The following is a 26502-nucleotide window of genomic DNA, read 5'->3' as shown; positions in this document are numbered from 1 at the left end:
ACTTTACCCAGTGAAGACAACAGACTGAGCGTTTTACCTGTTTCCTCCCGGATATGGTATTGGTGTGGTCAGAGATAGCACCACGAGCAGACTGCCACGGTGCAAGGGATGCAAAAGCCATAGAGCGCTCAAGGAGGAAGATCAATGCGCGGGTGGAAAAATTTGTGAGGGGAAGATGACGTATTGTGGTTCGTCACCACCAGCTGGAAGGAGATAATTCGGCACTATTGAGACAGGATGGAGTTCACCTCACGGACATTGGTCTTGACATATTTCTGTCCGGCTTACAGGACGCAATCGAATAGGCCCTAATGTGGATGAGTGGGGGTCGGAGTCCTGTGTAGGTCATACACATGATCTTCCGTGGCGGAAAATGTTGAGAAGGGCAAAGGTTCCTAACCATTCATTGGCCGGCTCGCCTGTTTGTCGCAGACAGGACCTTCAGCGATGAGCCCATTGTGACATGTAATTGCCTTTCTCCGCTTACTTCATTAATAAACTGTGACCGACCTGTTCAACCCATGTAGGCCTGTCTGCGTGTTCATTACGGGACTGGTGGGAGGGGGGGAAAGCTGCTGTCTGAGACACACGGGTCTCCAAAGTCTTAACCTACCCTTAAAATTCTAGACTATTCATGGTCTGTGTCAGTGGACAAACTTACAGAATCAGCAAGGGATCAAAATACTTATTACCCCCACTGTATATACATACACACACATCATTACTGAATCCTCCCTGATCACAGGACACGGCGTGAAGATCTGCATTATATACACTACAGTAACACAGGTCATATACACATCATGGCAGACATGGAGGACTCACCTTCTGCAGACATGACCAGCACCACAGATGGAGGAAAGGAAGGCGGACATCCTGTGCAGATCCAGAGCAGGATGTGGAGGGAGGAGAGGGACGCCGGACACACCACACTTGTCACAGGACATGGGGAGGGTTATATACTTCAGGACGTAAGAGAACAAGGCTGCAGTGATGTGAGATCATACCGGACATCTCGGGGCACGGAGTCGTCCCCCCATACCAGCTTCTCTTGTGATATCTTGTTTCTCTTGTACAAGGGCTGCATATGGTGAAATCCTAGCCCCCAGAAATGGCGCCACTTTATGAGGCCGGAGCAATTTAATCCTTACAAAATGACATCCAGACAGACATCCATTATATATCATTTATTATATATATCATTTATTACAATCAACAGCACAAAACATGGAAGTGTAGAGTCCAAACCGGGAGAGAAAATGCCAGCTTAGAGAGCCCAGCCCAGGGGAGAACGCCAGCTTACAGAGAGCCCGGGCCAGGAGAGAACGCCAGCTTACAGAGAGCCCGGGCCAGGAGAGAACGCCAGCTTACCTAGAGCCCGGGCCAGGGGAGAACGCCAGCTTACAGAGAGCCCGGGCCAGGAGAGAACGCCAGCTTACCTAGAGCCCGGGCAGGGGAGAACGCCAGCTTACCTAGAGCCCGGGCCAGGAGAGAACGCCATCTTACAGAGAGCCCGGGCCAGGGGAGAACGCTAGCTTACCTAGAGCCCGGGCCAGGGGAGAACGCCAGCTTACAGAGAGCCCGGGCCAGGAGAGAACGCCAGCTTACAGAGAGCCCGGGCAGGAGAGAACGCCAGCTTACCTAGAGCCCGGGCCAGGAGAGAACGCTAGCTTACCTAGAGCCCGGGCCAGGAGAGAACGCTAGCTTACAGAGAGCCCGGGCCAGGGGAGAACGCCAGCTTACAGAGAGCCCGGGCCAGGGGAGAACGCCAGCTTACAGAAAGCCCGGGCCAGAGAACGCCAGCTTACAGAGAGGCCGGGCCAGGAGAGAACGCCAGCTTACCTAGAGCCCGGGCAGGGGAGAACGCCAGCTTACCTAGAGCCCGGGCCAGGAGAGAACGCTAGCTTACCTAGAGCCCGGGCCAGGAGAGAACGCCAGCTTACAGAGAGCCCGGGCCAGGAGAGAACGCCAGCTTACCTAGAGCCCGGGCAGGGGAGAATGCTAGCTTACCTAGAGCCCGGGCCAGGAGAGAACACGAGCTTACAGAGAGCCCGGGCCAGGGGAGAACGCCAGCTTACAGAGAGCCCGGGCCAGGGGAGAACGCCAGCTTACAGAGAGCCCGGGCCAGGGGAGAACGCCAGCTTACAGAGAGCCCGGGCCAGGGGAGAACGCCAGTTTACAGAGAGCCCGGGCCAGGGGAGAACGCCAGCTTACAGAGAGGCCAGGCCAGGTGAGGACGCCAGTTTACAGAGAGCCTGGGCCACGGGAGAACGCCAGCTTACAGAGAGCCCGGGCCAGGAGAGAACGCCAGCTTACCTAGAGCCCGGGCAGGGGAGAATGCTAGCTTACCTAGAGCCCGGGCCAGGAGAGAACACGAGCTTACAGAAAGCCCGGGCCAGGGGAGAACGCCAGCTTACAGAGAGCCCGGGCCAGGGGAGAACGCCAGCTTACAGAGAGCCCGGGCCAGGGGAGAACGCCAGCTTACAGAGAGCCCGGGCCAGGGGAGAACGCCAGTTTACAGAGAGCCCGGGCCAGGGGAGAACGCCAGCTTACAGAGAGGCCGGGCCAGGTGAGGACGCCAGTTTACAGAGAGCCTGGGCCAGGAGAGAATGCCAGCTTATATCGAGCCCGGGGAGAACGCCAGCATATACAGAGCACGGGCAAGGGGAGAACGCCAGCTTATACAGAGCATGGGCAAGGGGAGAACGCCAGCTTAAAGAGAGCCCAGACCAGGGGAGAACGCCAGCTTACAGAGAGCCCAGGCCAGGGGAGAACGCCAGCTTACAGAGACCAGACCAGAGGAGAACGCCAGCTTACTCAGAGCCCGGGCCAGGGGAGAACGCCAGCTTATACAGAGCCCGGATCAGGGGAGAATGCCAGCTTATAGAGAGCCCGGGCCAGGGGAGAACACCAGCATATACATAGCCCGAGCCAGGGGAGAACACCAGCATATACATAGCCCGGGCCAGGGGAGAACGCCAGCATATACATAGCCCGGGCCAGGGGAGAACGCCAGCATATACATAGCCCGGGCCAGGGGAGAACACCAGCATATACATAGCCCGGGCCAGAGGATAACGCCAGCTTATACAGAGCATGGCACACAGCACCAATATACACATGTATACAGAACATACCCCCTTCACCCCAGAACACAAAGCTAGGCGACCATACATATATAAATGTGCATAAAATACCCTGCCGTCAGTGCCACGTCAGCGGGCACAGGGCTGGGCACGCAGGAGCTGCTCCTGACAGCTTGTGGCCACGTTCACAGGACTGGTTTTCCAGGTTCTGATGTCCAGGAGCGCTTGGTTCAGGTCGTCCATCCATAGGCGTCCATCTTCTTTGTTATCTGCAGACAGCCAGCTCCTGGGAAGAGAGAAAAGTGAACGGCGCACTGAAGGGTTAACAGACACCTGGTTGTTACCCAGCAGCACAATCACCAGCAGAGGACACCATACACATCAGAAGCTCAGGGGGATGATGATCTGGCTGATCGATGACATCTGGCTTTAAGCCAGTATGGAACATTACAGGAGTGCGGCCTCCCGATAGACGTGGACGAAGGCTTTGGCCTTCAACTAAAGATGGCCACATGGAAGTCACACGGAGCTGGTCCTGCTCACGGCTGAGGGTCTGCTACAGAAGAAGCTCTGGATGCCAGAGTGATACACTGTAACAGAGCATTGGTCAGACAGTACACAACTGTACCAGATGCTGAGCGCAGGACGAGCCGCGCAGGACGAGCCGCGCTACAGATTATTCACTGAAAATTGTGAAGACTGAGGCACAAAAAGGTCAGATGTAGTATGAGATTTTTTTTTTTTTACACGGTCTTTTGTCATTTTGCATTAAACATAATGATACGCGATTCATGAATTTTGTACAAAATTAATAACTTTATTTTTGTCCTTAAGCGGTTTTGCAACTTTAGCCCAAGGTCCCATTTCAATAAAATGTTGCTAGCTTTACGCAAAGTACCAGGTGTACACAAAATCACTACAGGGTAAAGACGAGGACACTTGACACCACCAGTTTTCTTTTTTTTTTTTTTAAAAAAAAATGCAAATGACGAATCAGGCGAAACCCAACTGCACCCAAAGACACAAAAAACAAAAACCACCTAGGTCATTTCAAAGAGGAGCATATAAACATCTAAATAGGAGCGAGAAAAACAAACACGGGAGCAAATGCAACAACAAAAGTTTTCATTGTACACAGATCATTTTTACTGGACCCCTTTAATGGCCCGTGTGTTTCCTCAGGGCAGCATTGATATGGAAATATTAGAAATTACATCACCCTGCAGCCTCCAAAGATGAGGAATTCCTCCTCCATACTGTGCCCAGGATCCATACATCACCTTATCTCGCTCCTCTGTACCCCTGCGGGGATGATGTAATCCTCCATACTGTGCCCAGGATCCATACACCACCTTATCTCGCTCCTCTGTACCCCTGCGGGGATGCTGTAATCCTCCATACTGTTCCCAGGATCCATACACAACCTTATATCGCTCCTCTGTATCCCTGCGGGGATGCTGTAATCCTCCATACTGTGCCCAGGAGCCATACACAACCTTATCTCGCTCCTCTGTACCCCTGCGGGGATGCTGTAATTCTCCATACTGTTCCCAGGATCCATACACAACCTTATATCGCTCCTCTGTATCCCTGCGGGGATGCTGTAATCCTCCATACTGTGCCCAGGATCCATACACAACCTTATATCGCGCCTCTGTATCCCTGCGGGGAAGCTGTAATCCTCCATACTGTGCCCAGGATCCATACACAACCTTATCTCGCTCCTCTGTATCCCTGCGGAGATGCTGTAATCCTCCATACTGTGCCCAGGATCCATACACAACCTTATATCGCTCCTCTGTATCCCTGCGGAGATGCTGTAATCCTCCATACTGTGCCCAGGATCCATACACAACCTTATCTCGCTCCTCTGTATCCCTGCGGGGATGCTGTAATCCTCCATACTGTGCCCAGGATCCATACACCACCTTATATTGCTCCTCTGTATCCCTGCGGAGATGCTGTAATCCTCCATACTGTGCCCAGGATCCATACACCACCTTATATTGCTCCTCTGTATCCCTGCGGGGATGCTGTAATCCTCCATACTGTGCCCAGGATCCATACACAACCTTAGCTCACTCCTCTGTATCCCTGCGGGGATGCTGTAATCCTCCATACTGTGCCCAGGATCCATACACCACCTTATCTCACTCCTCTGTATCCCTGCGGGGATGCTGTAATCCTCCATACTGTGAGCAGGATCCATACACCACCTTATCTCGCTCCTCTGTATCCCTGCGGGGATGCTGTAATCCTCCATACTGTGCCCAGGAGCCATACACAACCTTATATCGCTCCTCTGTATCCCTGCGGAGATGCTGTAATCCTCCATACTGTGCCCAGGGGCCATACACAACCTTATATCGCTCCTCTGTATCCCTGCGGAGATGCTGTAATCCTCCATACTGTGCCCAGGATCCATACATCACCTTATATTGCTCCTCTGTATCCCTGCGGGGATGCTGTAATCCTCCATACTGTGCCCAGGAGCCATACACAACCTTATATCGCTCCTCTGTACCCCTGCAAGGATGCTGTAATCCTCCATACTGTGCCCAGGATCCATACACAACCTTATCTCGCTCCTCTGTATCCCTGCGGGGATGCTGTAATCCTCCATACACCACCTTAAATCGCTCCTCTGTACCCCTGCGGAGATGCTGTAATCCTCCATACTGTGCCCAGGATCCATACACCACCTTATATTGCTCCTCTGTATCCCTGCGGGGATGCTGTAATCCTCCATACTGTGCCCAGGATCCATACACCACCTTATCTCGCTCCTCTGTACCTCTGCGGAGATGCTGTAATCCTCCATACTGTGCCCAGGATCCATACACCACCTTATCTCACTCCTCTGTACCCCTGTGGAGATGCTGTAATCCTCCATACTGTGCCCAGGATCCATACACCACCTTATATTGCTCCTCTGTACCCCTGCGGGGGATGCTGTAATCCTCCATACTGTGCCCAGGAGCCATACACCACCTTATATTGCTCCTCTGTAACCCTGCGGGGGATGCTGTAATCCTCCATACTGTGCCCAGGATCCATACACCACCTTATATTGCTCCTCTGTACTCCTGTGGAGATACTGTACCCGTCATGTACTCACTTGGTGAAACAAAGCATGTTGCGGCACTGTATCACAAGGGTGTCCACATCATCTTCTCGTTGTGGTCTCATTGTGATGAGCTCCAGGGTGTGGGGTCGGGCGCAGCTCTCCCTTTTGGCAAGCTCTACCTTGGTGCTGGTACAGTTGATGAGATTTATTCTACCCAGCGGCTCCTGCACAACAAAGCTGAGTAGTCAGTGCGCACCACTTGACAACCTACTATCACATGGAAGCAGCAGCCTCACCTTACTGCTCTCCTGGTCAGGATATGCCCAAAATGAGAGGCTGTTCCCAGACAGGATGCACCAACGCCTGTGCCAGGCCGCTAAGCCACCGACATCCTCAAACATGGTCTGTAACGAGAGAAAGAAAAGTGGCGGGAATCAGTAGACAAAATCGGAAATACAAGGAGGAACGTGTGACCACGTACCAAGAACCCACTGCGCTGTACATGGGAGTGACTCTGGCACTGTAGCTTCAGATACAGACTTCCCTCCAGAGGGGACAAAAACGGGACCTGATAAAAAAAAAAATAAAAAAAAATACAATAAGAAAAAGTTGAGGATAGTGTCAGGACAGCAACATGGCAGGGGGTTTGGATGTGGGGGAGAATGCAGAGTGAGGACAGCAACAAACAAGAAAGGGGGAGCAGCGTCAGGTCAGTTATAACACGAAAGATGGGAGAGGAAGCGTCAGGGAGAAAACAGCAACACAGGATAGAAGTATCAGGACAGCAACAAGGACTAAGAAAAACGAGGGCAGCAACAAGGAAGAGGGCGAACACAACGTGAGTACGGCAACAAGGAAGAGGGCGAGGGCAACAAGAAAGAAGCAGGCAATGGCAACGTGAGGACGGCAACAAGGAGGAAGAGGGCAATGGCAACGTGAGGACGGCAACAAGGAGGGCGGCAAGGGCAACGTGAGGACACCAACAAGGAGGAGGGCGAGGGCAACATGAGGACAGCAACAAGGAGGAGGGCGAGGGCAACATGAGGACAGCAACAAGGAGGAGGGCGAGGGCAACGTGAGGACACCAACAAGGAGGGCGGCGAGGGCAACGTGAGGACACCAACAAGGAGGAGGGCGAGGGCAACGTGAGGACAGCAACAAGGAAGAAGAGGGCGAGGGCAACGTGAGGACAGCAACAAGGAAGAAGAGGGCGAGGGCAACGTGAGGACAGCAACAAGGAAGAAGAGGGCGACGTGAGGACAGCAACAAGGAAGAAGAGGGCGAGGGCGACGTGAGGACAGCAACAAGGAAGTAGAGGGCGAGGGCGACGTGAGGACAGCAACAAGGAAGTAGAGGGCAAGGGCAACGTGAGGACACCAACAAGGAGGAGGGCAACATGAGGACAGCAACAAGGAAGAAGAGGGCGAGGGTAACGTGAGGACAGCAACAAGGAAGAAGAGGGCGAGGGCAACGTGAGGACAGCAACAAGGAGGAGGGCGAGGGCAACGTGAGGACAGCAACAAGGAGGGCGAGGGCAACGTGAGGACAGCAACAAGGAAGGCGAGGGCAACGTGAGGACAGCAACAAGGAAGAAGAGGGCGAGGGCAACGTGAGGACAGCAACAAGGAAGAAGAGGGCGAGGGCAACGTGAGGACAGCAACAAGGAAGAAGAGGGCGAGGGCAACGTGAGGACAGCAACAAGGAAGAAGAGGGCGAGGGCAACGTGAGGACAGCAACAAGGAAGAAGAGGGCGAGGGCAACGTGAGGACAGCAACAAGGAAGAAGAGGGCGAGGGCAACATGAGGACAGCAACAAGGAAGAAGAGGGCGAGGGCAACGTGAGGACAGCAACAAGGAAGAAGAGGGCGAGGGCAACGTGAGGACGGCAACAAGGAAGAAGAGGGCGAGGGCAACGTGAGGACGGCAACAAGGAAGAAGAGGGCGAGGGCAACGTGAGGACACCAACAAGGAGGGCGGCGAGGGCAACGTGAGGACACCAACAAGGAGGAGGGCAAGGGCAACGTGAGGACAGCAACAAGGAAGAAGAGGGCGAGGGCAACGTGAGGACAGCAACAAGGAAGAAGAGGGCGAGGGCAACGTGAGGACAGCAACAAGGAAGAAGAGGGCGAGGGCAACGTGAGGAAAGCAACAAGGAAGAAGAGGGCGAGGGCAACGTGAGGACAGCTACAAGGAAGAAGAGGGCGAGGGCAGCAAGAAAGAAGCAGGCAATGGCAACGTGAGGACGGCAACAAGGAAGAAGAGGGCGAGGGCAACGTGAGGACGGCAACAAGGAAGAAGAGGGCGAGGGCAACGTGAGGACGGCAACAAGGAAGAAGAGGGCGAGGGCAACGTGAGGACGGCAACAAGGAAGAAGAGGGCGAGGGCAACGTGAGGACGGCAACAAGGAGGGCGTCGAGGGCAACGTGAGGACACCAACAAGGAGGAGGGCAAGGGCAACGTGAGGACAGCAACAAGGAAGAAGAGGGCGAGGGCAACGTGAGGACAGCAACAAGGAAGAAGAGGGTGAGGGCAACGTGAGGACAGCAACAAGGAAGAAGAGGGCGAGGGCAACGTGAGGACAGCAACAAGGAAGAAGAGGGCGAGGGCAACGTGAGGACAGCAACAAGGAAGAAGAGGGCGAGGGCAACGTGAGGACAGCTACAAGGAAGAAGAGGGCAAGGGCAGCAAGAAAGAAGCAGGCAATGGCAACGTGAGGATGGCAACAAGGAAGAAGAGGGCGAGGGCAACGTGAGGATGGCAACAAGGAAGAAGAGGGGAAGGCAACGTGAGGACGGCAACAAGAAAGAAACAGGCAATGGCAACGTGAGGACGGCAACAAGAAAGAAGCAGGCAAGGGTAACGTGAGGACAGCAACAAGGAAGAAGAGGGCGAGGGCAACAAGAAAAGCAGGCAATGGCAACGTGAGGATGGCAACAAGGAAGAAGAGGGCGAGGGCAACGTGAGGACGGCAACAAGGAAGAAGAGGGCGAGGGCATCGCGAGGACGGCAACAAGGGTGTAGAGGGCGAGGGCAACGTGAGGACGGCAACAAGGGTGTAGAGGGCGAGGGCAACGTGAGGACGGCAACAAGGAAGAAGAGGGCGAGGGCAACGTGAGGACACCAACAAGGAGGGCGGCGAGGGCAACGTGAGGACACCAACAAGGAGGAGGGCGAGGGCAACGTGAGGACAGCAACAAGGAAGAAGAGGGCGAGGGCAACGTGAGGACAGCAACAAGGAAGAAGAGGGTGAGGGCGACGTGAGGACAGCAACAAGGAAGAAGAGGGCGAGGTGAGGACAGCAACAAGGAAGAAGAGGGCGAGGTGAGGACAGCAACAAGGAAGAAGAGGGCGAGGTGAGGACAGCAACAAGGAAGAAGAGGGCGACGTGAGGACAGCAACAAGGAAGTAGAGGGCAACGTGAGGACAGCAACAAGGAGGAGGGCAAGGGCAACGTGAGGACAGCAACAAGGAAGAAGAGAGCGAGGGCAACGTGAGGACACCAACAAGGAAGAGGGCGAGGGCAACGTGAGGACACCAACAAGGAAGAGGGCGAGGGCAACGTGAGGACACCAACAAGGAGGAGGGCGAGGGCAACGTGAGGACAGCAACAAGGAGGGCGAGGGCAACGTGAGGACAGCAACAAGGAGGGCGAGGGCAACGTGAGGACAGCAACAAGGAGGGCGAGGGCAACGTGAGGACAGCAACAAGGAGGGCGAGGGCAACGTGAGGACAGCAACAAGGAAGAAGAGAGCGAGGGCAACGTGAGGACAGCAACAAGGAATTAGAGGGCGAGGGCAACGTGAGGACACCAACAAGGAAGTAGAGGGCGAGGGCAACGTGAGGACAGCAACAAGGAAGAAGAGGGCGAGGGTAACGTGAGGATGGCAACAAGGAAGAGGGCAACAAAGAAGAGGGCGTGGGCAACAAGGAAGAAAGAGGGCGATGGCAACGTCAGGACAGCAACAAGGAAGAAGAGGGCGATGGCAATGTCAGGACAGCAACAAGGAAGAAGAGGGCGAGGGCAACGTGAGGACAGCAACAAGGAAGTAGAGGGCGAGGGCAACGTGAGGACGGCAACAAGGAAAAAGAGGGCAAGGGCAAAGTGAGGATATCAACAAGGAAGAAGAGGGCGAGCTCAACGTGAGGACATCAATAAGGAAGAAGTAGTTGAGCTCAACGTGAGGACAACAATGAAGAAGAGGGGAGAGGGCAACACAGGATGGAAGCATCAGGACAGCAACAAAACAAGATGGGCGAGGGCAACGTGAGGACAGCAACAAGGAAGAAGAGGGCAAGCACAACATGAGGACATCAACAAGGAAGAAGAGGGTGAGCTCAACGTGAGGAGAGCAACAAGGAAGAAGAGGGGAGAGGGCAACATCAGGACAGAAACAAGGGAGAAGAGAAGGCAGCAACAAGATGGAAGATGGGTGAGGGCAAAGTCAGGACAGCAACACAGACGAGGAGAGAGGGCAGTGACAAAAAGGAGAGGGTGGGGGCAGCGTCAGGACAGAAACAAGGCAGAAGAGGAGACCGCATCAGGACAAGGGAAAGGGGGGGCAGCGTTAGGACTGCAACGAGAAAACAAGGGTGAGGGCGAAGGAGGGGGCAGCAACAGGACAGCAACAAGGAGGAGCAGGGGGGGCAGCATCAGGACAGCAACAAGGAGGAGCAGGGGGGGCAGCATCAGGACAGCAACATGGCAAAAGAGGGGGGCAGCATCAGGACAGCAACATGGCAGAAGAGGGGGGCAGCATCAGGACAGCAACATGGCAGAAGAGGGGGGCAGCATCAGGACAGCAACATGGCAGAAGAGGGGGGCAGCATCAGGACAGCAACATGGCAGAAGAGGGGGGCAGCATCAGGACAGCAACATGGCAGAAGAGGGGGGCAGCATCAGGACAGCAACATGGCAGAAGAGGGGGGCAGCATCAGGACAGCAACATGGCAGAAGAGGGGGGCAGCATCAGGACAGCAACATGGCAGAAGAGGGGGGCAGCATCAGGTCAGAAACATGGCAGAAGAGGGGGGCAGCATTAGAACAGCAACATGGCAGAAGAGGGGGGCAGCATCAGGACAGCAACATGGCAGAAGAGGGGGGCAGCATCAGGACAGCAACATGGCAGAACAGGGGGGCAGCATCAGGTCAGAAACATGGCAGAAGAGGGGGGCAGCATCAGGACAGCAACATGGCAGAAGAGGGGGGCAGCATCAGGACAGCAACATGGCAGAAGAGGGGGGCAGCATCAGGACAGCAACATGGCAGAAAAGGGGGGCAGCATCAGGACAGCAACATGGCAGAAGAGGGGGGCAGCATCAGGACAGCAACATGGCAGAAGAGGGGGGCAGCATCAGGACAGCAACATGGCAGAAGAGGGGGGCAGCATCAGGTCAGAAACATGGCAGAAGAGGGGGGCAGCATTAGAACAGCAACATGGCAGAACAGGGGGGCAGCATCAGGTCAGCAACATGGCAGAAGAGGGGGGCAGCATCAGGACAGCAACATGGCAGAAGAGGGGGGCAGCATCAGGACAGCAACATGGCAGAAGAGGGGGGCAGCATCAGGACAGCAACATGGCAGAAGAGGGGGGCAGCATCAGGACAGCAACATGGCAGAAGAGGGGGGCAGCATCAGGACAGCAACATGGCAGAAGAGGGGGGCAGCATCAGGTCAGCAACATGGCAGAAGAGGGGGGCAGCATCAGGTCAGCAACATGGCAGAAGAGGGGGGCATCAGGATAGCAACATGGCAGAAGAGGGGGGCAGCATCAGGACAGCAACATGGCAGAAGAGGGGGGCAGCATCAGGTCAGCAACATGGCAGAAGAGGGGGGGCAGCATCAGGTCAGCAACATGGCAGAAGAGGGGGGCAGCATCAGGACAGCAACATGGCAGAAGAGGGGGGCAGCATCAGGACAGCAACATGGCAGAAGAGGGGGGCAGCATCAGGACAGCAACATGGCAGAAAAGGGGGGCAGCATCAGGACAGCAACATGGCAGAAGAGGGGGGCAGCATCAGGACAGCAACATGGCAGAAGAGGGGGGCAGCATCAGGTCAGCAACATTGCAGAAGAGGGGGGCAGCATCAGGACAGCAACATGGCAGAAGAGGGGGTAGTCCTGTCAAGACCATTGAGGAGAACGACAACACAGCGACAGTCACACCAGGACAGTGACGGGTATTATTGTGAGGTCTGAACAATACTCTGAATACACTGTTCTACAGCAAAATTAATATAAAAAAATAAACACAGTTGAACTTAACTAATTTTGTGGGGCTGAAACTGAATCTGATGCTTAAATTTGCCGATTGGCTTGAATTTTCAAGATCCAGGAGGTTGTAATGACTTATGACATCTTTCATGTGGCTTATAGAAACACTGCATCTTTTCGATTTGCTCCTCATTATTGCATTGTTAGTAGCTCGTCTGTCACATCTATTTAGTCTATTGAGCCTTCAGTATTCCATCATCTTAGGGCGACCAACAAATGCCAACTCCGCTCCGAAGACTACATCCTAATTACAGCCGCATCACCTAATTTTATACATGCTCTCAGTGTAAGGCATACAGTTTTATGACGCGTTAGCGTAGGTTCTTAGCCCATTGACAGGTTTCTATACTTTTTTCAGATATGCTTCGTTCTTGCATTAAAGCAGATATGCAGAGAAGTCACTTTTTCGTCACAAAGGAGAAACTTGACTACCATGATAAGGAAAGCCTACAACCTGTATTTTGGCTGCAGAATAGGAGGCGATCAGGACAAGAATCGGGCTCCACACACACATGCAGCAATAGATGAGCATCACATCTTACCCAGTGTTTACATGGGAACAGGCAACCTATGCCTTTTTGGTATGATTAAGGCTCTGGAGAGAGCCAACCAATCAAACAACCAATTGCTATTTCTAGTGCTACCCTCCATTTCAAAAGACGTTTCAAGGAAGAACAAACGGACCTTACAGTATCCAAACTTTCCATGTGCAATATGTCCAGTATTTCATACAGAAGAACCACTTGTTCCAAAACCACCAGGAACATTTTAAGTCGAGTCAAGGGAGGAAGAGGAGGATGCTTTGTGTTATGAAGCATCTTCCTCTCACAACCCAGACTCTCTCTCGGCAGAGCCCCTAGGGTCCCGGCCACAGCAGTAAGGCAGAGCCCCTAGGGTCCCGGCCACAGCAGTAAGACAGAGCCCCTAAGGTCCCGGCAACAGCAGTAAGGCAGAGCCCCTAGGGTCCCGGCCACAGCAGTAAGGCAGAGCCCCTAGGGTCCCGGCCACAGCAGTAAGGCAGAGCCCCTAGGGTCCCGGCCACAGCAGTAAGGCAGAGCCCCTAGGGTCCCGGCCACAGCAGTAAGGCAGAGCCTCTAGGGTCCCGGCTACAGCAGTAAAGCAGAACCTCTAGGTTCCCGGCCACAGCAGTAAGGCAGAGCCCCTAGGGTCCCGGCCACAGCAGTAAGGCAGAGCCCCTAGGGTCCCGGCCACAGCAGTAAGGCAGAACCTCTAGGGTCCCGGCTACAGCAGTAAGGCAGAGCCTCTAGGGTCCCGGCTACAGCAGTAAGGCAGAGCCCTGATATGAAGATTCAACTCACACTAAAACGAGTCATTGTCCTGCGCTGGAAGCCATTCATACCCCAGAGGAAGCAAATCTAACCCCCAAATCCATGCAGAGTAACCACCTGATCCTGGAAATGATCCCCAAGAAGACGACCGACCTTGCCTTCAAACTTCATCTAAAAGGAGAGACTCAGATGAGACGCGAGGCAAGGCTCGAGGGCAGAGGAGCCGAGACGCGAGGCAAGGCTCGAGGGCAGACGAGCCGAGACGCGAGGCAAGACTCGAGGGCAGAGGAGCCGAGACGCGAGGCAAGACTCGAGGGCAGAGGAGCCGAGACGCGAGGCAAGACTCGAGGGCAGAGGAGCCGAGACGCGAGGCAAGACTCGAGGGCAGAGGAGCCGAGACGCGAGGCAAGACTCGAGGGCAGAGGAGCCGAGACGCGAGGCAAGGCTCGAGGGCAGAGGAGCCGAGACGCGAGGCAAGACTCGAGGGCAGAGGAGCCGAGACGCGAGGCAAGACTCGAGGGCAGAGGAGCCGAGACGCGAGGCAAGACTCGAGGGCAGAGGAGCCGAGACGCGAGGCAAGACTCGAGGGCAGAGGAGCCGAGACGCGAGGCAAGACTCGAGGGCAGAGGAGCCGAGACGCGAGGCAAGACTCGAGGGCAGAGGAGCCGAGACGCGAGGCAAGACTCGAGGGCAGAGGAGCCGAGACGCGAGGCAAGACCCGAGGGCAGAGACACAAGACTAGACTTGGGGCGTTATCAGACTACGTGGCTGTGCTCGGGTAACGTCTTATCAGAGCATCTGGCCGTGCTCGTTTATTATGTTCCAGTCTCTGTGGCTGCATGATTCGTGGCTCTTAGACACATGTGCGGATTACCTGCTTGTTACGCCGTCCCGACATGTTGAGGATGTCTAACAGCTATGAATCCTGCAGTAGCTTGCACACAATCTACGAGCACACAGATACTCTGATAACACTCGAGGGAGCTCGGACAAGACGTTATCACGTTCGCTTATTACTAATCCCAACACATCAAACCCAAGAATTCAGAGAGGGCGTACTTAGTTTTTCTCATGAGGGTAAACAATGTTCTGATTTATGGTATATACCTCACTTTGTGACAGATAGCAGCTGAGTACAGGTCCAGTGCGTAAAGTATATAAAGCAAAGAGCTTGGCACTCAAGGGTATGCAGTGAAATAGGGAAAATTTAAGCTGGTATTCCCGTCACTAAGGCCCTATCCAAATATATCCAATTGGAGGTATTTGCTAATATTATTACACCTACTACATACTTGGATAGAACTTTGGAGACGGGAAACCCCTTTGAGATCGTAATCCAACATATGTTAAAGTTTCAGTCTCAGGTTCCGGACCTTCATCAGAGTTACAGGTCGCCGTGAGTGGAGCAGTATAGGAAGAGTAGCAGAACGGTAAAGAGACCATAGTTGTGTGAGCAGAGGCCCCGTGACAACCTAAACTACTCCACTCACAGCAACCTAATACTCTGATGAAGGGAAACCAGGCTGAAACGTAAGCATAGGCTGTTGGTTGATTGTTACACGAAAGGTCACTACATCGCACGAGTGCCGAGCTCTTCTTCAGGCACTGAGTGAGGACATCATCCAGGGAGGACGCACACGTATAAGAGGTCGGTGATGTCACATCTGGGCAGATGACAGCACATAGGAGAAATGGCCACTTACCTTTACCAGAGGAAACTTGTACTTGCTGAAAGATTCCAGTGTGACGGTGAGTGATCCAACGAGCAGGAAACTACTGGATCGGAGCGGCGCATTCACTGCCGGACTGCAAGCTACAGGCAGAAGAGATTAGTGGCACTCGCAGGACTAGAAGAGACCGGCCTCCATGGGATAAGAAGGAAGGGAGCAGAAACGGCCCATCTGCTCGTCCAGTGACTACAGAATGAGGACTGAGAACAGACCTGACCCAGAGACCCCAGGGAAGCCAAGCAGCCAACAGGTCAGCTCTTACCTGGAGAGTTCAAGGAGGATTTCTGCAGAAGAAACAGGAGGAGATGGGATGCTTACCTTAATGAAACCACGGAGAGAAAAAAAAAAAAAAAGCATCAGACCTGGTAACACCTACCCGCGAGGACAGGAGCTTCTTGGGCGTGATCTGAGGGAGACACGAGTTAAGGATTTAGGAAGGATGAATGGTGAAAACAGTGATGGCGTGACTAATCAGGTGACAATACCTTGGGCTTCAGAGACCTCCGCTTATCCAGGACAGATCCAGATTGTGCCTGGAAAACAATAAATGTCATCATTCGCCTGGCCCAGTTCCCAGGTCCCCTCGCCTGGCCCAGTTCCCAGGTCCCCTCGCCTGGCCCAGTTCCCAGGTCCCCTCGCCTGGCCCAGTTCCCAGGTCCCCTCGCCTGGCCCAGTTCCCAGGTCCCCTCGCCTGGCCCAGTTCCCAGGTCCCCTCGCCTGGCCCAGTTCCCAGGTCCCCTCGCCTGGCCCAGTTCCCAGGTCCCCTCGCCTGGCCCAGTTCCCAGGTCCCCTCGCCTGGCCCAGTTCCCAGGTCCCCTCGCCTGGCCCAGTTCCCAGGTCCCCTCGCCTGGCCCAGTTCCCAGGTCCCCTCGCCTGGCCCAGTTCCCAGGTCCCCTCGCCTGGCCCAGTCCCCGGTCCCCTCGCCTGGCCCAGTCCCCGGTCCCCTCGCCTGGCCCAGTCCCAGGTCCCCTCGCCTGGCCCAGTCCCAGGTCCCCTCGCCTGGCCCAGTCCCAGGTCCCCTCGCCTGGCCCAGTCCCAGGTCCCCTCGCCTGGCCCAGTCCCAGGTCCCCTCGCATGGCCCAGTCCCAGGTCCCCTCGCATGGCCCAAGCCCAGGTCCCCTCGCATGGCCCAAGCCCAGGTCCCCTCGCATGGCCCAGTCCCAGGTCCCCTCGCCTGGCCCAAGCCCAGGTCCCCTCGCATATTACAGTCAGATATGTCCATAGATTACAAGACAAGAGCAGCTCACATCGTCCTCCGCTGAACACTACTCACCAGGCTGTACACTTCAATCTCCACTCTGAAGTCTGCGGAGGTGTCATTCCTGAGCAGGAAAGAGGAGACATGATGATTGCTGGGGCCCAGGGTGAAGATCCTGGCAGACTACAGCATCACTGCACTTACAGGGTAATGCTTGTAGGGAATGTGATGGTGTCCCCTGTGTGTGCATCAGAAGTGCTGGCCAGAGGCGTAGCCACCACATCGTAGGCCCCATAACGGATCAGAAGAAGGAAGTAATGGCCTGCAGGCCCTGAGGAGATAAAGCAAGAGAGATGACACCATGAAGTGGTTACACCTCCCCCCAGTAGGTAAGGGGCAACCAGAATGGACCCTGGGAGAGGAAACACAAGGTGGGCAAGCAGCGTCCCCACTGCACTTAGCACGTCGTCACGATGAGCTCAAACATACTGTCTTTAATATTATTGAAGGGAGGGGGAGGCAGCATGAAAGGCTCCTAGAAGGGGAGAACACACATGGACAAGTGGCCGGCCTGCTGCCCTGTGGTTTGCCACACCAAGACCTGGACTGGCAGATGTGTTGCCAGAGGAAGCGACTACTCCTTACGTGGTCAGTGGCCCCTATGTGGAGAATCCTGCTTAGACCTGTAGGCTTACACAACTACACTGGAAACGATGGAGGGGGCAAAGGAAAGAAGAAGGAATCCCAGGTGTGGGGGTACAGGAGAAGACGACCGGGCTGTGAGTGCTGACAAGGCACCGGGCCTACTGTTGCAGGGGAGAAGGAGACGGAGGACGGAGCAGACCCTTGACCTGTATAGAGGGGCACAGTGAGCCGAGAATAAGAGTTTGCGCGGGAAGAGAGGGCTTCCCACCAGAGAGGAGTTCGGGCAGGCCGGTGCTGGGCCGCGGGTAGAGGTAGCCAGCGATTACAGCCAGGTACAGCAAGGACTCGGAGACCTCATGGGGCGTGCGGAGGAACGTACACTGAGTGGGGGATCGCAGTGAAATACTCCATGCTGCGCTGCAGCATAAGACTGGAGGCTCAGCGGATCAAATCGGTGACCGCCCGCTGCCGCCAGAAGTGAGACTGACTTGTTAGACGGGGAAGCCGTAAGAAATGAGCACCGGCCTCAGCCGGCAGCCAGCCATCCAACCCAGGAAGAGGGGGAGACATCCGAGATTGACATACATAGGGTGCCATCATGAGTTACTTTTCCCTTTATACCGCCCTCGGCTTTCACCTTGTTTATTCCCGGTTGCTCCCTGCGAGGAGGTTATTCCTGTAACTATTAAACAAGTTATTGCTTTCCCTGTTAACCATTGCCTCTGTGTCACTGGATCCTAGTACCTGTGTTACATTGAGACATCCATGTACAATGGCAGATTCAAGCCAGAGGAGGATTACTGATCACTATCCGAGTCCCGGAGGAGACGACCGAACAGGGGGTAGAGTAGAGGAAAGTTCCGGAGGAAAGGGAGGTGATGACTGAACAAGGTGGGGGGGAGGATCAGAGAGCAAGGGGAGGAGAGGACCTTACAGAGGACTGCTCAGAAACCAGTACCAGGCTCTCACGCAGGAAAACAATGAAGAAATACATCAGGATAAGACTTTGCCAACAAGCAGCAACCTTGTACACCTTCAGAGTCCTCCTGGATGGAGAAAGAAAAATGTTGTGAAGAAGAAACGGAGAGTGGTGGTCATGGGGGATTCCCTGTTGAGAGGAACTGAGGCCGCTATCTGCAGACCGGATATAACTTCAAGAGAAATGTGTTGTCTTCCAGGTGCAAAAATTAAAGATGTGTCTGACAGGATATCAGGACTCTTCAGACCTACAGATGACTACCCATTCCTGCTACCACATGTGGGGACAAATGACACCGCAAGAAACGACCTGGAAACCATCTGCAGAGACTTTGAAGACTTAGGCAAGAAAGTGAAAGAACTGGGAGCGCAGGTGGTCTTCTCTTCCATCCTCCCAGTGGATGGCCATGGAACAAGGAGGTGGAATAAGATTCTGCAGGTGAACAACTGGCTACGTCGATGGTGCCGTCAGCAACGATTTGGATTCCTGGATCACGGAGTGAACTACTTATACGATGGACTACTTGCTAGAGATGGGGTGCACCTTACGAAGACTGGTAAGCATGTATTTGGAAGTCGCCTTGCTACACTTGTAAGGAGAGCTTTAAACTAGAACAACATGGGAAGGGAAGCAAAAGACCAGAAAAAGCCATACACCTGACAAATGCTATTGAGAACTCTGCTATTAGAAGTGTAAAGGAAGAACAAAGACAAAAGAATCTAATAAAAATATTGGAGAAAGAGAAACCTATCACAAACTAAAATGTTTCTATACTAATGCACAAAGCATGGGCAACAAACAAGGAGAATTGGAACTACTAACACAGGAAAAGAAATATGATGTCATTGGAATCACTGAAACTTGGTGGGACAATACACATGATTGGAATACAAGACTAGAAGGATACAACTTATTTGCAAGAAACAGACTTGATAAACAAGGAGGGGGTGTCGCATTGTATGTTAGAAACGCGTATATCTGCACAGAGATTGAAGCTTCAGAGACTGGGAGTTCTGTGGAAACTGTTTGGGTAAGAATACAAGGACAGAACAATGGAAAGGACACCATTGTAGGCATTTACTACAGGCCGCCTGTGCAAGCTGAAGCTATGGATGAACTCTTTATGCATCAAATGGCCAAGTTCTCCAAAAAATATGACATAGTTGTCATGGGAGATTTCAACTATCCAGACATTTGTTGGGAATCTCTCTCAGGCAAAACTAACAGGTCAAGGAAATTCTTATCCTCTCTTGCTGACAACTTTATCTTCCAAAAGGTAAGGGAGAAAACAAGGGGAACTGCTACCTTGGATCTAATCCTTATAAACAGGGAGGAAATGGTTGAGGAGGTAAAGTGGCTGGGACCCTAGGAGGTAGCGACCATGCTATTTTAGAATTTTGGATAACTAGAGGCGGAAGACCTGTGAAGACTCAGACGTCAAGGTTAGATTTCAGAAAGGCAGATTTTAAGGGATTCAGAAAGAGAATTGGAGGGATCCAATGGCTGGATATCCTTAAAGACAAAAATGTCCAGGAAGGATGGGAAATCTTGAAAAATGAAATTCTCAAAGCACAGTTGTTAACAATTCCGAAAAGAGGGAAGAATAGGAAGCAGTTAAGGAAACCAGGATGGATGAACACAGAACTTAAGCACATGCTAAAAAGGAAGAAAAAAATGTTTATAAAATGGAAAGAGGGAGGCATATCTAAAGAAGAATATAATGATGTCTGCAGAACCTGCAGGGCACAAATCAGATTAGCTAAAGCTGAAAATGAATTGAGGCTTGCAAGAGATGTCAAAAGCAATAATAAAGGATTTTGGGGATATGTCAAAAGTAAAAGAAAAGTCAAAGATGCTATAGGATTTTTACAGGATGAAAATGATGAAATGGTAAGACAGGATGTTGAGAAGGCTGAACTTTTAAATTCCTATTTTGCATCTGTTTTCTCTCAGAAAGGAAATGTAACATCAACTGTTATTCACTGTCCTATTAAGGGAATAGAAGAATCCAGGATATCTATAAACAGAAAGATAGTGAGGAAACACTTAGCTAGCCTAAATGAATTCAAGTCTCCAGGTCCAGATGAATTACACCCCAGAGTACTGAAGGAGATAGCAGAAGAAATTTTTGAACCCTTCTCTATAATCTTTGAAAATTCTTGGAGAACAGGAGAAGTGCCAGAAGACTGGAGAAGAGCAAATGTTGTTCCTATCTTCAAAAAGGGGAAGAAGGTGGACCCAGGTAACTATAGGCCGGTGAGTCTGACTTCTATACCAGGAAAGATCTTTGAACAAATTATTAAACAACATGTATGTCAATACCTGGATAAGAATGAAGTGATTAAACAGAGTCAGCATGGGTTTGTAACTAATAAGTCATGTCAGACTAACTTAATTTCCTTCTATGACGGTATCACTGATTGGGTGGATCAAGGAAATGCTGTAGATATAGTATATCTTGACTTCAGCAAAGCATTTGACAAAGTCTCTCATACAATCCTTATTGAAAAAATGATTAAGTATGGAATGGACAAGGCAACTGTTAGGTGGATTCATAACTGGCTTAGTGATCGGACCCAAAGAGTGGTCATAAATGGCTGCACATCCAGTTGGAAGAATGTCTCAAGTGGGGTACCACAGGGCTCTGTCCTGGGCCCTGTATTGTTCAACATCTTTATCAACGATTTAGATGAAGGAATTGAGGGGTAAACTGATTAAATTTGCTGATGACACAAAGCTAGGAGGGATAGCTAATACTAGAGAAGAGAGAGAGAGGATTCAAAAAGATTTAAATAAACTGGAGAAGTGGGCAGCAACTAACAGAATGGTTTTTAACAGGGAGAAATGCAAAGTACTACATCTGGGCAATAAAAATGGAAAAAGCATATATAGAATGGGAGGAATAGGGCTAAGTGACAGCACATGTGAAAAAGACTTGGGTATACTAATAGATCACAGACTGAATATGAGTCAACAGTGTGATGCAGCAGCAAAAAAGGCAAATGCAATTCTAGGATGTATTAACAGAAGCATACAGTCTAGATCACGTGAAGTCATTATTTCCCTCTACTCCTCTTTGGTCAGACCTCATCTGGAATATTGTGTCCAGTTTTGGGCACCACATTTTAAAAAAGACATCAACAAACTGGAGCAAGTTCAGAAAAGAGCGACCAGAATGGTGACCGGTCTGCAAACCCTGTCTTATGAGGAAAGGTTGCAGGATTTGGGAATGTTTAGTTTGCAAAAGAGAAGACTGAGAGGAGACTTAATAGCTGTCTACAAATATCTAAAGGGCTGTCACATTGTAGAAGGATCAACTTTATTCTCATTTGCACAAGGAAAGACTAGAAGCAATGGGATGAAACTGAATGGGAGGAGACACAGATTAGATATTAGAAAAAACTTTTTGACAGTTAGAGTGATCAATGAGTGGAACAGGCTGCCACGAGAAGTGGTGAGTTCTCCTTCAATGGAAGTCTTCAAACAGAGGCTGGACAGACATCTGACTGGGATGATTTAGCGAATCCTGCTTTGAGCAGGGGGTTGGACCAGATGGCCCAGGAGGTCCCTTCCAACTCTACGATTCTATGATTCTACAAGGTGGGGGGAGGATCAGAGAGCAAGGGGAGGAGAGGACCAAACAAGGTGGGGGGAGGATCAGAGAGCAAGGGGAGGAGAGGACCTTACAAGGTGGGGGGAGGATCAGAGAGCAAGGGGAGGTGAGGACCTTACAAGGTGGAGGGAGGATCAGAGAGTAAGGGGAGGAGAGAACCTTACAAGGTGGGGGGAGGATCAGAGAGCAAGGGGAGGAGAGGACCTTATAAGGTGGGGGGAGGATCACAGAGCAAGGGGAGGAGAGGACCTTATAAGGTGGGGGGAGGATCACAGAGCAAGGGGAGGAGAGGACCTTACAAGGTGGGGGGAGGATCACAGAGCAAGGGGAGGAGAGGACCTTACAAGGTGGGGGGAGGATCACAGAGCAAGGGGAGGAGAGGACCTTACAAGGTGGGGGGAGGATCACAGAGCAAGGGGAGGAGAGGACCTTACAAGGTGGGGGGAGGATCACAGAGCAAGGGGAGGAGAGGACCTTACAAGGTGGGGGGAGGATCACAGAGCAAGGGGAGGAGAGGACCTTACAAGGTGGGGGGAGGATCGGAGAGTAAGGGGAGAAGAGGACCAAACAAGGTGGGGGGGGAGTGGGGAATCATGGAGGAAGGGGAGGTGAGGACTAAACAAGGTGGGGAGAGGATCAGAGAGCAAGGGGAGGAGAGGACCTTACAAGGTAGGGGTAGGATCAGAGAGCAAGGGGAGGAGAGGACCTTACAAGGCGGGGGGAGGATCAGAGAGCAAGGGGAGGAGAGGACCTTACAAGGTGGGGGGAGGATCAGAGAGCAAGGGGAGGAGAGGACCTTACAAGGTAGGGGGAGGATCAGAGAGCAAGGGGAGGAGACAACCGGAGATTCCTGAGGAAGAGGAGGCGATGACCAAACAGAGAGGGGAATCACTGGAGAAAAGGAGGCAAAAACGGCCAATAAGAGGGTATCCTAGAGGAAGAGAAGACGGTGAAGTGTGTGTGTGTGTGTGTGTGTGTGTGTGTGTGTGTGTGTGTGTGTGTGTGTGTGTGTGTGTGTGGAGGGGGGGTCCAGGAGGAAGAAGAGGTGATGACAGACAACAAGGGATCCCGGGAGGAGGAGACAACTGGGATTCTGGAGGAAAAATAGGTGATGATCGAACAAGGTGGGGGTGGGGTGACCGAACGAGTTGGGGGAGGAGACAACTAAAGCAGGTGGAACTGTATTCGGAAAAAAGAGGAGATAATCAGGGATTCCGGAGAAAGAGGAAAAGATAAACAGAGCGGAGGATCCCTGATGAAGAGGAGGCAACAATGGCTAACCAAAGGTTATCCAGAAGAGGATGAGATGACAGACCACAGGGAATCTTGGAGAAAGAGGAGGCAGCGACTAAAACAGAGGGGGGGGGGGATCCCAGAGGAAAAGACCGAGACTAGGGGATCCCGGGAGGAGGAAGTGGTTGTCTTTCATGAGAGAATGTGGCCTCTAACACGCTCACACGGTCTACAACAATGAGAGGTTTCTCAGAACTGTACATTTCCTGGCAGGGCAGGTTGTGATGGCTGAATTTACCAGCATTACTCTTTGGTATGTATACTGTGCTGAAAAACTAACTTTTTTGAGAAAAGGAAAACAAGAAAATCCAGGAATATTGACCGAGTTTTGTTTTTCAGTCACTCCATCTGCCATCACAGGTCGGTACGATTACAGCAATACAAACTGACAGCGCTTCCACTACGTCGTCGTCGCCCGCCCCGGGGCACAGCGCTCGATGGTACAGTAATATAGTGTAATTTCCAAATTGGGGAGAACCCCAAATAAACCCTCACGAGAAGACCATAAAATGTAACTTTTTTTCTATAAATTAAAAAATACACAAAGGGTATAAAGTAGTGTTATTAATTATTATTATAGCACCATTTAGTCCATGGCGCTTTACATGTGAGGAGGGGTGTACATAATACATACAAGTCACGACTGGTCCAGGATGAGAGGACCCTGCCCGCGAGGGCTCACAATTACAACGGGATGGGCGAGGATACAGTATAATTTTATGCTAATTTATGCTAAGTGTACAGCACCCGTGATGCTGATCCACAGATCTTAGCGCCAGTGTCCCCCATGTTTAACCCCCGATGACACTGCCAATGCGTTGACGATGGTGCTAGAATCTGTTGTCCTATTCTGCCAATATGTATCAGACGCTATACACGTCATAAATATAAATTAGCATAAAATAACAGCAGACAGATCAGGGACAAAATGTTTTATATCCTTTGTATATTCTTTATTTTACCCTAACTAAGAGAAAGTTACAGTTTATGGTCTTCTCCCCAATTTGGAATATATATATATATACACACACACACACACACACACACACAAACACACACACACACACACACTGTTCAAAAAAATAAAGGGAACACTTCAACAAACAGAATCTAACTCCAAGTAAATGAAACTTCTGTGAAATCAAACTGTCCCTGCAACACTGATTGACAATCAATTTCACATGCTGTTGCCGATGGAATAGACAACAGATGGAAATTATTGGCAATTATCAAGACACCCTCAATAAAGGAGTGGTTCTGCAGGTGGGGACCACAGACCACATCTCAGTACCAATGCTTTCTGGCTGATATTTTGTTCACATTTGAATGTTGGTTGTGCTTTCACACTCGTGGTAGCGTGAGACGGACTCTACAACCCACACAAGTGGCTCAGGTAGTGCAGCTCATCCAGGATGGCACATCAATGCGAGCTGTGGCAAGGTTTGCTGTGTCTGTCAGCGCAGTGTCCAGAGGCTGGAGGCGCTACCAGGAGACAAGCCAGTACACCAGGAGACATGGAGGGGGCCGTAGGAGGGCAACAACCCAGCAACAGGACCGCTACCTCCGCCTTTGTGCAAGGAGGAACAGGAGGAGCACTGCACAAACTGTTAGAAACCGACTCGATGAGGATGGTCTGAATGCCTGACATCCATAGATGGGGGTTGAGCTCACAGCCCAACACCGTGCAGGACACTTGGAATTTGACACACAACACCAGGACTGGCAAATTCGCCACTGGCGCCCTGTGCTCTTCACAGATGAAAGCAGGTTCACACTAAGCACATGTGACAGATGTGACAGAGTCTGGAGATGCCGTGGAGAGCGATCTGCTGCCTGCAGCATCCTTCAGCATGACCGGTTTGGCAGTGGGTCAGTAATGGTATGGGGTGGCATTTCTTTGGAGGGCCACACAGCCCTCCATATGCTTGCTAGAGGTAGCCTGACTGCCATTAGGTACCGAGATAAGATCCTCAGACCTCTTGTGAAACCATATGCTGGTGCGGTTGGCCCTGGATTCCTCCTAATGCAGGACAATGCCAGACCTCATGTGGCTGGAGTGTGTCAGCAATTCCTGCAAGATGGAGGCATTGAAGCTATGGACTGGCCCGCCCGTTCCCCCAGACCTGAATCAGGTTGAGCACCTCTGGGACATCATGTCTCGCTCCATCCATCGTCACGTTGCACCACAGTCTGTCCAGGAGTTGGCGGATGCTTTAGTTCAGGTCTGGGAGGAGATCCCTCAGGAGAACATCTGCCGCCTCATCAGGACCATGCCCAGGCGTTGCACAGTAGGGAGGTCATACAGGCACGTGGAGGCGCCACACACTATTGAGCATCATTTCCTTGTCTTAAGGAGGCATTTCCACTGAAGTTGGATCAGCCTGTAATTTGATTTTCAACTTTCATTTTCAGTATCATTCCAAATCCAGACCTCCATGGGATATTCATTTGGATTTACATTGATCATTTTTAAGATTTATTGTTCTCAACACATGCCACTATGCAATGAATAAAGATTTGCAACTGGAATATTTCATTCAGTAATATCTACGATGTGGTATTTTAGTGTTCCCTTTACTATTTTGAGCGGTATATATCCCTCCACAGACCATCACAGTTCCTCCACTATTTTTGGCTATATAGTGTGTATTACAGCTCTTTATGGCGGTGATTATTAACAGTATTTTGTATTTTTCTTAGAATACATTTGGCAAGGATTTTCGCAGACTAACGCCCATTACCGAGTTAGGCCTGCGAGTGGCGCTGCTATAGTGTTAGCGTGGGTGGTCAGGAGCGGGAACTCCGAGAGTGGACCCTCTGGGCCGTGGCACCGAGGGACCCCGGGCGAGCTGCCAGGTGGAACCGACCCCTATACAGGGACCGTTAGGAGCAGGCCCAGGGGTTCGAGTACCACGGTAGCCGGTACTGAGAGGGGCAGCTCAGGATGGACCGGAGTAAGACTGAGACTGGAGTAGGACGGCAGGAGCACTGAAGGCAGGACTGGAGTAGGACGGCAGGAACACTGAAGGCAGGACTGGAGTAGGACGGCAGGAGCACTGAAGGCAGGACTGGAGTAGGACGGCAGGAACACTGAAGGCAGGACTGGAGTAGGACGGCAGGAACACTGAAGGCAGGACTGGAGTAGGACGGCAGGAACACTGAAGGCAGGACTGGAGTAGGACGGCAGGAACACTGAAGGCAGGACTGGAGTAGGACGGCAGGAACACTGAAGGCAGGACTGGAGTAGGACGGCAGGAACACTGAAGGCAGGACTGGAGTAGGACGGCAGGAACACTGAAGGCAGGACTGGAGTAGGACGGCAGGAACACTGA

The 26502-nt window shown here is 52.1% G+C and overlaps 2 protein-coding genes across 7 annotated transcripts in view; both read right to left on the bottom strand.

Annotated features, from left to right (window-relative positions):
- The window catches only part of EXOC3L1 (exocyst complex component 3 like 1), a 60964-nt gene extending 60088 nt beyond the window's left edge, over positions 1-876 (bottom strand). For both annotated transcript variants that reach the window (XM_073564242.1, XM_073564243.1), the window contains exon 1: positions 826-876. In XM_073564242.1, coding sequence (XP_073420343.1) covers positions 826-838 — 13 coding nt within the window. In that variant the 5' untranslated portion in view covers positions 839-876. The remainder of the gene's footprint in view (positions 1-825) is intronic.
- A 296-nt stretch (positions 877-1172) lies between these two features.
- LOC141077356 (anillin-like) overlaps positions 1173-26502 on the bottom strand; it is a 75013-nt gene continuing 49683 nt past the window's right edge. For 4 of the 5 annotated variants that reach the window (XM_073564236.1, XM_073564235.1, XM_073564238.1 and 1 more), the window contains 10 exons: positions 16845-16971; positions 16716-16764; positions 15928-15975; positions 15819-15848; positions 15705-15726; positions 15416-15525; positions 6635-6721; positions 6450-6557; positions 6205-6377; positions 1173-3372 (listed from right to left, as the gene is read on the bottom strand). In XM_073564236.1, coding sequence (XP_073420337.1) covers positions 3216-3372; positions 6205-6377; positions 6450-6557; positions 6635-6721; positions 15416-15525; positions 15705-15726; positions 15819-15848; positions 15928-15975; positions 16716-16764; positions 16845-16971 — 911 coding nt within the window. In that variant the 3' untranslated portion in view covers positions 1173-3215. Of the gene's footprint in view, positions 3373-6204; positions 6378-6449; positions 6558-6634; positions 6722-13784; positions 13884-15415; positions 15526-15704; positions 15727-15818; positions 15849-15927; positions 15976-16715; positions 16765-16844; positions 16972-26502 lie in introns of those variants that run through there. The other variant, XM_073564239.1, reaches the window with a different exon arrangement.

Source organism: Dendrobates tinctorius, unplaced genomic scaffold (assembly GCF_039654945.1).
Source record: "Dendrobates tinctorius isolate UK_male_01 unplaced genomic scaffold, ASM3965494v1 ptg000440l, whole genome shotgun sequence".
NCBI classification, from domain to species: Eukaryota; Metazoa; Chordata; class Amphibia; order Anura; family Dendrobatidae; genus Dendrobates; species Dendrobates tinctorius.
The sequence above is the reverse complement of the archived record's forward strand: the minus strand, read 5'-3'. Positions and strand labels throughout refer to the sequence as shown.